The sequence below is a fragment of the Acanthaster planci genome, linkage group LG13 (assembly GCF_054643075.1).
Source record: "Acanthaster planci isolate LZ-2023a linkage group LG13, COTS_SCS, whole genome shotgun sequence".
Taxonomy (NCBI): Eukaryota; Metazoa; Echinodermata; class Asteroidea; order Valvatida; family Acanthasteridae; genus Acanthaster; species Acanthaster planci.
The window spans coordinates 11,408,314-11,419,414 of NC_141789.1; the positions used below are offsets into that span (position 1 = coordinate 11,408,314).

Below are 11,101 nucleotides of genomic sequence, written 5' to 3' on the forward strand. Positions count from 1 at the left end.
GACACGAAATGTGAAGAATGACATGAATTTTATTGGTTTTCATTATGGAAGAATACATTTTTGTCATGGGCAGTACATAAGGTTTCTCATGCATGGATAGTTCCATTGTTCGTGCATTAATATGTTGCTTTACATGTACACATATATTCTTGTTATACCCTCTTAAAACACAGTTATTAGTAGCTTGAAAGAGGGGTGCACAGCCTTAGCCTCTAGTTCAAGTCAGGTCTTCCACAGCCAGATCGGTCTGTATGTATGTGGATTTTTTTTTCCAAATCACTGTCTCAACTCAGTGACAATATTTCATGAAGACAAAGCCCAGACAGTAATGGAAATCTGGAAATCTTTCCTCCATCGTGCCTGCATAATTCTACACTTCTCTTCCAGACATCCACCCAGAGCGTGCTGCACAAGAACTGAAATTACGTCACTCCAAAGGAGGGCCCTGTTGCATAGTGGTTTCAATGCAGTTTCACTGTGTTGCAACCAATTTGTATCTACCTTCTGTCGTCTTTGTGGAGAAAAAACTTCTGTTACGCACGTTTCTTGCGCCAAATGTTACCAGAGTGGCCAGTTTCTGAGGCCGAGATGCATTTGCTTTCCTGATGGTAAATGCCCATGAGGGGTTTTAATGTGACCTGCAAAGCCTCTGGTGTCGGTGTATGTAAAATGCTGTCATGGACTATGTATAAAAGAAAGGCAGACTGCAGGGGGGGGTCTGGGGAGTAACACACCTGTTAACGGAAAAAAAGACAAAGCCGTTGGCGTGTGTTTAGTCCAAGTCTGAGCCCATCCCATGCGGGGTATGAAATTAGAGCAAACAAGTGATCGGACAAAGCGTCAAAGCACGGTCAAGTTTGGTCTGCCACTATCAGCTTTTGATCTGTCCTTTGCTTTTATTTCAGATGCACACATGCCACTGCTTGTTTGAACACTTTTTGTCCAAGCCCATTCACTTTCGGTCGGACAAATAGCAGCAAGTGATCAGAAGATGTCCACTGTCCGAGTGTTATTTCACTCTCTGCTGTTTGAAATATAAAAGTCGACCTCCACTGTGCAAGTCAAGTACAGTCGGGTCAGATCACAAGTACTGAAATAAGAGGGCGATGTGTCGTGAAAGTCTAATAGCTTGAGACAGGATGGCTTGTCCCGATGACTTTGGGGAATGAATGAAGTCGTATTCACCACAAGGTGCTGACAGTCTGAATCTGACAATCAACAAGAATTTACTGAAGCATGTACTGAAACAGAATCCGACTAGACCTCAGGCTTAATAAGAAAAGCAGATGTAACACAACGTTCCAGCAGATAGGTGTGCATCATGATAAAGCAGATACTGACCCTGTTATTTAAACAGTTGTAATTTTTCTCTAAATGTAAAAAAAAATCCAAACTTAAAATATACCACTTTGTCAGACATTTTTTGTACTACACACTGTCTTAGCCATTCCTAGCTTGAGACAGTATAAGCCGGTGAGCAAATAAAAATGTGTAGTTAAACGTGACAGGTTACCGATCAAATCGGGCAAAGGCATGGGTTCCATTTGGACTTTTGGATGGTTCCATTTCACTGTTGTTCTTCAATGCCAAGGACTCTGGGTCCATTTAATGAGAGCCTTTGATCCAACCTGGGAACCAACCCAACTGCAACAGACTCTGCAGTCATTTCTTGGCAGGTAATCTGCCATCTAGAACATTTTGGGTGCTCTGCAAAGCTCTAAACGCACTAGCTGTTTACAGTGGACACTGAAGCACCGTTTTGCCCTCTGCTTTTAAAAAGCACACCACCAAGGTGAGCTGCAAATACTTTATTTGGACGTAATTTGATTGATTTTGAATGCAGCATTAGTGTTGCAGAATGCTCTGCAGATATTAATGGTAACAGATTTTGGCTCATTGTTTGCGTACACATTTGATGACAATACTACTGATGATGATGGACATTCAAAGAGTGGACATTTTGTGTAGCTGTTAGTCACTATTGGTCGATCAGCACAGTCACTTTTCTGTGAAATCTCTGACTTTACTGTACTTCCCTTTTTCTGAAAGTATCTTCTGCCAGTGAAATAGACAGGAAAGGCGATTGGCGGATGGCACAATTCTCGGCAAATAATGTAATAAGATTGAGCAATCATGCAGATTGATAGACCAACAGCGCCTAATGTAAACAAGTAGGAAGGGAAGTGCATTCTATCCTGAAGGAAACACAACTCAATCGAAAAATGTTCCAAGCTGAGCCACAATCTGGCATTCATACTCGCACTGAGAACCCTGTTCTGCTGTCAAGTGGGCACAGGCCAAAGAAACTAAGACTGTGTCTAGGCTACTCTATGACAGGAGTTTGTGACTATAGCTATGGACATGGTGTTATCACCAGTAAACTTGGGAGCCACAGCCATAAACGGCCTTTTCAGACAAAGCCAAATAGGCCGACTTCGCTTCGGGCTTCACAAAAGTTTCACACTGCTACTTACATGGTATATATAACACTGCTAGTTTTTCTATATACAAACCATTAAGAATTAAGTTGCATGCAATTGGATCCATACTTATATTAAGGCTGGTGGGTGCAACACATTTAATTTATCACAAGTCATTCGCGTTTAAACAATCCTCTTTTTTAAAAATGGAAAATCCGGTCTGGTATTGTGTTAATAAATAAATGTGAAACTATATAGATTTTTTTTTTACATATCCATACATAAAATACAATGTGAAATGAGTTGTTTATGTACAAGTTTAATTATTGCTTTAATAATTTACATTATTTTAAAAACATTAACAATCATGCTTGCATTTTCATTCTGGAGCCCAGACGAGGAGTCTACTGATCTTGTCTCTGAATTTCCGACACGCACCTTTGGCGCATGGAGTTTCATCTGATCAAAACCTGACTGGTTTCACGTTTGCCTATCACTACCCAAGTTATTGACTTACTTTTCCTTTTAAAAGTTTAGTTCACTGTTTGCCTAGAGCTCATTTCTTGCGTATACTGTCTGTAAGGTCTTTTAGCTGTACATGCTCTTTCGTATAGCTGGCTAAGCACTGTGTATAAATTTCACCCTTGCTGTGTCTTCTGAAATGAAGTAATTCTAGGGCAAAAGCGTGCATTGAACTTAGAACAAGTCTCTTCTGGTCTGGTGTCTGAGGTTATGTGCACTTACGAAGCTGCTCAAACCCTGTTCGCCTCAAAAATTTTTCAAGCTTCCGTTTTATTTTTTTCACACATGGTTCAATTTCTCTCACACTAAAAGCAACATTTGTTCACAAGAGCCACAGTGTCGGCAAACACAGTCATACATATTAATGTACAACCTACACGTGAAGAGAATTAGCATATTTTGAAAACAAAACCAAAATTTGTATCTAATGAGCACCTGTATGGGAAATGAATGAGTTCAAACCTTTTTGTGTTTCTTTTTGGACCAGGGAAGCAGTAGTAAAAATACCAAATTGTATTAAGCAAAAACGAGCTGCTTTGAATACCTTGTACATAATTAAAGAGGTCACAAGCACACATCACAAATCAAATACATGTACCTCCATTACCGACCTGGGAGATCATTTCGGATATACATGTATGAACCAAGTTACTAAAAGGTGAATGGGGTGGACGGCGGAATTGTTGTGAAGGAACATTTTCCCACTGGATGTAAAAGGGTTCAACGCAGTAAAATTTACATTTCTAAATCCAGGCCACTTCAATCCTTGTTAACCTTGGTTTGAAAAAAAATTCCCAGCAAGTAACTGCGACTAGCTTTTGAAACACTCTCTCCATTTCACAGGGAAAAAGAAAAAAAACACAGGGAACAAGAAAAGAAAAAAAACCAGTCTAATGTAGCAACCACCACTTGGTGTTAACACTTTTTCCCCTGTTACTTCAAGCAGCCGTTTATTCAGCTCAGTCTGATCTGTGGTTGCTGCAACAGCCTCGCGTCAAAATCCTGAAAATTGCAGGATATTGCAGGATATGAGGAAGTTCTTCGTTAAGAGTGCACGTGACCAGCTTCGTCAACACCGGGAACAAGCTGACAAGTCGCACAACTAGGTATAACCAGAATAAAGCAGTGGCTTACCCTGGTACCTTGCGCAGGCCTGGTGTCAACTAAGTTGTGTGTTTTGCTTATTTAAGGGGGGGGGTGGGGTCAGGCAAGCTGAAAGAAGAAACCTTCACACGTTGAAAAGATTATCATGCTGACAGACCAACCACTGAACCTGGGGTCTGGGAATGCTCATTTTATGAGTTTCAACTTATTCATTCCATGCTAAACCAGATAAAGATTTCTAAATAGTCAATAAATATATATATATGTAAATTAAAAAAAAACTTGGTTAATTACCTCTAAGAACTTGCCCAAGACGTGTATGTACCTGTAAAGGAGAGGTATTTTATTTGTAGACAGTGCCTCCTTCCAAAGATGAATGGGGCTTCTTGGCTCAACACAAACCAGCCCTCTTGCCTTGAAAATGGATACATTCCTCAGAGGGCACTAGGGCACCATCTGCCCATCATGCAGTGCACTCTGCCAATGTCACACAGCAGTCTCGTGAAGTCTTTTCAGAAAATGGTCAGATACAGTGGAGTCTGAGTATGCTATTGCCGCTAGTCACTGCAGACCAACTCACATGTTCCCTTTTGACTGGTGCCCTGACAATCTGTTGCATAGTCTACACAGCACAATAATCGCTGATTAAACGGTACACAGTAGTGAGGTGACCTGCTTTTTTTTTGGAGGTAATTCAGAATGGACCAAATTCGGGGGAAGGGTTACCAAACAACAGTGGGTGGAAAGCGAGTTTTCACAGCATGGTGGCCGTATTCATCATGTATGCTTGCAAGCTGTGGACTTGATTGGCCTGGGCATGGTTTACCCCGGGCGACATCGGGGTGGACATGTGGTTGTGAGGGGAGGGGGGCGGGTGGGACCCCAGGGGCATGGGGGAGCGTGTTGCGTTGGGCAAGGGCATGGGCGACTGCATTGGTGAGGTCAGCGTGGCGATGCACGTCGGCGGCGGGTGCATGGACAGGGTGGACTGGGGCAGCTGCTGCAGGCCAGGGTTGGGCGGCTGCTGCTGCTGCTGTTGCTGCAAAGGCTGCTGTGGCTGTTGGTGTGGCTGCTGGTGCGGCTGCGGGTGCAGGCTCATCGGGGTGTGGGGGCTGGGCGACTGGAGGGGAGGGGTGGGGTTGGGCGAGGCGTGGCCGGGCGGGATGGCCAGCTGGGCTACGGCTGGCTGGCCGTCCGTGCTAACCTGCAGGCTGACCGGCATGTTGCTGCCGGCTGGCAGGGAGAGAGCCTGTAAGCCCATCAGGGCGGCGATGTGCTGCAGCGAGGAGCCACCGTCATGTTGGCTCATGATGGTACTTTCTGGGGCACCTGTCCGCTGGCTGTAGAGTGAAAGGAACAGGGTACCGATGAAGAAATGGTGATCCTGTGGCTTCCAAACAACAATATCAAAGTCCTTGTCTTTAGATTCTTGCAGTAGTCCGGGGCAAAGCAAACATTATAACTTCAGTCATACTCCATGTTTCTTTTCTATTTGAACTTTTTGCGTTCAGTCATCACAGTCAGTCACATTTACACAGGAAACCCTAATATGTAACTTTTTATGATTTACTATGAGAAAAGTATCCACTGAGGAAAAAACTTCTGAAGTATCCAGAAATACATACATGCACCTGTGCAGGTTTCTGCATGCAGGATAAAAGTCACTTTCCTGAAATCATCAGTAATTGCAAAACAATGAGATGGCAGCGATTTCAAGGATAATTTGAGGCCATTATTATTTGTTGGGGGGGGAGTACAAGGGCCAATATTTTCTCCTTCCATAACATTAAGGAAGGTTTATCAAGAAAGAAAATGTTTCATCTACATATGGACATCATCAAGACCTACTGTTGAGCGTTGGATAAGGAGCTACTGTCTTATTCTCACAAAAGCAGGAATCAAGTAGAGTACATAAAGCATTCAACATACCTCCAGTGATTCTTTTCATGTATCTTCATACTGCTGAGATGGCGGAAGCTAGCTCCACACAGGCTGCACTTGTACGGTTGCTCACCACTGTGGATACGCTGGTGACTGCGCAGGTTCTCCTTCCTGTTGAACTGGGCACCGCACGTCTCGCACTGGTAGGGCTTGTTATTGCTGTGGATCATCATGTGTCGGTTCAGGTGGCCCGTCCGCTTGAAGCTGGCACCGCACTTGTCGCAGGTGTGCGGCTTGGTGTCGTTGTGGATCAGCGAGTGAGTCTTGAGATCGTTGGTGGTCTTGAATTTGGCCAGGCAGATCTCGCAGGTGAAGGGCTTATCCGTGCTGTGCACCCGGTTGTGGCTGCGAAGGTCGCTCTTGCGCTTGAACATGGCGCCACAAGTCTCACACTGGAACGGCCGCTCGCTACTGTGAGTGATCTCATGGCTTTTAAGGTACACAAACACGCTGAACTTCTTGTTGCAGAATTTGCACTCATAAGGGGTGTCCTTCTGGTGGTTTGTGAGCACGTGCCGCTTGAGGTTGATGGATTGGATGAATCGGGCACTGCACAGGTCACACTTGAAGGGCTTCTCACCCGTGTGGGTCCGGACGTGGATTTTCAGGGCCGACGAGTAACCGCAGTTCTTGCCACAGAACGTGCAGACGTAGCGGCGGGGACCGCGGGCTGTGTCGCGCTTCTGGTGGGATATCAGGTGGCGGTTGAGCTCCGAGTCCGTGCGGAAGACTTTGGTGCACCGGCTACACTGGCTGTGCTCCGTAATGTAGTGCTGCCGCAGGTCCCGCAGCTTGCTGAACTTGAGGGTGCAGAACCGGCAGACGTACTCCTTACGGGCCTTGGTGATGCTGAAGGTGGCCCCCCGCAGCTTCTTGCGCAGCCGGGTGGAGCGGGGCGCCGACTCGTTCTTCCGGGGCCGGCCCCGCCTACGCGGCGGCAGCTGTCGCAGGGAGCGCGGCACAGGGCTCTTCAGTGCGGCCTTTGTCTCCACCTTCAGCGTCCGGTCCCTGGCTGGGTCCAGGTTAGGCGGCTGTGTTTGCACCCGGGGGCGGAGCCGGTCGGCAATCATGGGGGGCGTGTCTGAGCAAGAGCTGTCCGTCTCGTCACCGCCACCATTGTCGTCACTCTCACTGTCGCAGCTCTCCTGCTGGTGAAGGTCTTGCTGGTTAACATCAAAGGCTGCCAGGGCATCCTTATTGGCACTTATGAGATCTGAAATGTCAGCAAGGTTTTTTTAAAAAGAAACATCAATCAAGGAATAGAAGTATCAAACCCAAACTTTCACGGCACTTCTACCTAGAACCCATTCCAAAGTTCCATGCAAAATCTGACAATCGGCAGGAAACCAGCACAGGGAGCTGATTTGGGGCAGGCGAAAGACTGGAAGGCTTAGAGTGGGCCAGCAGTAGCAGGCTCATGCATTAAAGAATGATGGTGCTACGTAACAAGCACAGGTCTATGCAGTTAACTCACGCTTCATCTCCTCACTCTACTGCAAGGCTCAAGCTGACAAATTGGACAATGTAGCCGAAGTTTCAGCTAAATGCTTATTTTTATAGCCACGTACTTCTGTAATGCAATGCTGAATACACTCTTCTGGCCAACTGATTATGACCAAAATTTGAAAATACAATGTCTTCACCATTTAGGTGACAATGGTGACTGATGGAACCCTGCGTTTGCATACTTTATCGGATCAAAGAGCACAGCAAACTGGCAATGTACACATTATTCAATGTTAACCCTAACCCTGCCAGATGCAGAACAGTCCATCAGGTGACAAGCCTGATGCACTTTGATACACTTGGCAATCAACAGCAGCCCAACAAACTGGCCACGTTGAGACACTGGGAGCTAGTCCCATTACACAATGCCACTGGATTTTGTGGTGACTGGCAACCACACACTCCCTGGCTGTTTGGCTATGGGGAGAGTTGACCGTTGTATCTTGTTACACTAGGAAGGCAAGCCACTTTGACAAATGATGCAGACTGAGGGTCTGGCAGGGTTTCTAGCCAAAGCAGGCTAGGGGTTAGGGTTAAAGTTACAATGTCAGTTATTCCCGTGAATCTATACATCTGTTAAACCATGCAGTGTTGGAATGATTTTGAGGCAGAATAGGATGTAACAGGCAGGGAGTGCTTGTGAAATACACTGTCTCTTAGGTTAAAATGATCAGAAAAAAAAGAGAAGCATTCGTGACTGCTAAGGCATCATTTCAAAATTCCTATCGGTTGACTATAGCACAGGGCCATCCAACCGATAAATACATGTAAATAATAACAGTGACTTGTGTTGAGTGAATAATGGAAGGGTGTTGCTCCACTGAAACCACATAGCCTTGGAATTAATGTAATGCAAAGGCATTTATCGGTTAGAATTGGCCACTTGAGAACACTTCACCTGATAGCCAACCGATAATAAATGTATCAGTCGGACCGTTCTGTCCGACACCTACATGATAAGAATTTTGAAATGGCACCTAAAGGTGCTCATACAGGTTAAAACATGCATCTGTGTTAAAAGAGTCGTTTCAAAACTGACAACATACTTTCAAGTTCCTCTTTACTCTCGGGAAGCAGTGGTCCGCTGCCTTTCTTGTATGTCTGTGACAGTTCAATGAGTCGCTCACACATGAGCCTGTTGGCCTGCCGTTTGATCTCTGTGAGGTTAAACGTCTCGGCTACGGAGATGATGTCCACACAGTTATCCCCGGTCAGTTGGGACTTAAGGAACTCGCAGCAGGCCTCCAGGACAGATGCCGCCTTGAGGTTGACGGCCACCGAGAGGACGTCCTCCATGACAGCCATGGTCAGGCACATACGGGACGTGTAGGCGAACTCCAGGAGCAGGTGGAAGCCGCGGGCGCTGACGTTGTCCAGGACGATGGGCTGGCCGGCCGTCTCAGGCGGCACGGTGGTGAAGTAGCTCTTGAAGTAGTCGCTGCAGGCGATCAGCACGGCCTTGTGGGTGTGGAAGGTGCGCGTCTCCACCAGCACCGTGCAGTCGCAGAGCCGGGGGAACTGCCGGCACTCGTTGAGCGTCTGCAGGATGTGCTGGCTGTGGCTGGTGAACTCATACAGGTAGCTGCCGTCCTCCCGCCGTGTGATTTGCAAGGAGCTGGCCGCCATTGTTGGAGCTTGTGCATGGGCGGCAAACTTGCCTTTCACTTCCGGGGCGCGCTGTGGAAACAAAGTTAAGCAGCTTGTGAAGGCAAAAAGGACTGTGGATTCAGCATTCAGCTACAGTTATTAATACATTTAGCCAAAAAGTACATTGTCTGCTCTACGTGGTAGGCGTACAAAAGATATTAAATTAAAATCACTTTATCGTGTAGGACTTGTTGCCTAATGGAAAGCATGTGTATCATTGGAGCACGAGAGAAAATGAGGGGATTCTAATCCCAGCAGGAAACCTCCATCGCTAAAATTTTTCTTTTGCTATGTTACATTTATTTATTTATAACTGTTCATCCAACAGTGCATTTAGCACCAATTAATGGATAATGAGTGAAGATGACAACAAAGAAATGTCCAGTTTTAAAGGTGGGAGGAAAACCCCAGATAAATATTTCGGAAAAACCCACAGATTCAGGTAAGGACTGAAAACCCAATCCACATGTGGACTGAGCCAGATTCAAACCCACATGTTCAGTGCTTATCTGGCAAACTATTAATTAAATTAAGCTGGCACATACTAAACATGCACTGCTTTAACAAAAAGCAGTGCGTGACTGCATGCCGGCAAAATGTCCATGTTGGGCAGGATCGGTCAGTCAACATGATAGTGTGATCACATTTTGCTATCTGTACGATCAGTGGATCCTAGAACTTTTGTCTAACAAATTACTGATTTATTCCCGTTTCTTCAAGTTTTGGAACAATCTTTCCACAACCACCAATTAGACAGAATTAGACAAAATTAGCTGATGGTGGAATTACATTGGCACATTGTGCAGAAGATCAACAAATTGTGCAAAGAGTGAACAGTCATACCAATAATGGAAAGAGTTCCATGTACGGACAACACTTGATGCCCCTGTGCACAAACCTATGAGACTTGTCTGAAAAACGTAAGAGTTTTCTATTCTAAGTAAATGCTTCAGAATTTTCTCAGCTAATTTCACTTTTTGGAAGGTTATCACTTTTTGACAGCTGCTACAACATTTTACATGTTATAAGGAAAAATTAGTGTTGTCCATATATAGAACTCTTTCCCAGGTAAATCTAATAAAAATTTGATTCCCTTGGACATTTGTGAACTTTGTAGCTTTTCTACACAGCATGAAATAGCGCAAAGGGGAATTTTACCCCTTTGCAATGTGTTTCTCGACATGTCTGGGGTCATGCTGCATGCTGAACATGCTGAGCCCTAGGCCCTATTCTGTCTCTGGCAGTGGTAGGTTTGGGTTGGCATGATTCAATTCTTCAAACATCTCTGACATTTCTGACTGGTGATTATGGAAATGGCAGTGTTAGCTCTACTGCTGTCAGAGATTTCTGTCGAAAACATTCTTCTTAACAATAACATAAAACAAACCATGCATGACAAACTCATGCCAGTTAAAATTAGAGACTAACGTTTCGCCTACCCAATCTACAGATCTAGGCCTAACCCGACGGCCAAAGTTAAAGATTTGATCTCCTCCCAGTCATGCCACAGATACCCCCAATGCCCAGCTGTCACGGCCCAGCCGGGCACAAATAAAAACAGTATCTCCGCTATCTAAAATTGGCGGAGCCAGCTCGTCGATTCATACCGTGCGATAGCGCGCCAATGCTGAACCCTGGGCAGGGATACCCTGGTTTTCCGGGCCGTCAAAGTGATCCTCAAACCCGACGTCAACCAATAATTCACTCACTTTTCACCAATTTATCACCCTCATATACTGACTACTTCGAGGTCAAAACGACGATAAATATTTCCTCCGTAATTCAATTATAATTTGGGAAGGTAAAATTGCTTCCTTCCATCCGTTAAATCCAGTGAATAAAACTGAAATTTCAGAAATACCTACCTAAATTAAAAGAAATCCCTGGAACTGAATATTTGACTGGCTCTCCAAAAATAATAACTTCTTGTTTTAAATTGTTCAATTTTTACTTCAAAATAC

The 11,101-nt window shown here is 45.1% G+C and overlaps 1 protein-coding gene across 3 annotated transcripts; it reads right to left on the bottom strand.

The window, feature by feature from the left end:
* Positions 1 to 9: 9 nt before the first annotated feature.
* Positions 10 to 11,043, bottom strand: LOC110983064 (uncharacterized). 3 transcript variants are annotated; one of them, XM_022241977.2, is made up of 4 exons: positions 11,006 to 11,043; positions 8,540 to 9,170; positions 5,976 to 7,200; positions 10 to 5,386 (listed from the first exon to the last, which is right to left on the bottom strand). In XM_022241977.2, the coding sequence occupies exons 2-4, from the start codon at positions 9,117 to 9,119 to the stop codon at positions 4,801 to 4,803; spliced, it is 2,391 nt and encodes a 796-aa protein (XP_022097669.2). In that variant the 5' UTR covers positions 9,120 to 9,170; positions 11,006 to 11,043; the 3' UTR covers positions 10 to 4,800. The 3 variants fall into 3 exon arrangements, with proteins under 3 accessions (XP_022097669.2, XP_022097667.2, XP_022097666.2); XM_022241975.2 differs by lacking the exon at positions 11,006 to 11,043 and adding an exon at positions 10,748 to 10,995; XM_022241974.2 differs by lacking the exon at positions 11,006 to 11,043 and adding an exon at positions 10,580 to 10,741.
* Positions 11,044 to 11,101: the final 58 nt, after the last annotated feature.

Excerpts from the sequence above, each read along its gene's own strand:
- LOC110983064 (XM_022241977.2), bottom strand. The coding sequence starts at position 9,119 with ATGGCGGCCAGCTCCTTGCAAATCACACGGCGGGAGGACGGCAGCTAC. Across the intron at positions 7,201-8,539 it reads GAGTAAAGAGGAACTTGAAA|ATCTCATAAGTGCCAATAAG; the intron begins GTATGTTGTCAG and ends CTGACATTTCAG. Across the intron at positions 5,387-5,975 it reads CATGAAAAGAATCACTGGAG|CCAGCGGACAGGTGCCCCAG; the intron begins GTATGTTGAATG and ends TTCACTCTACAG.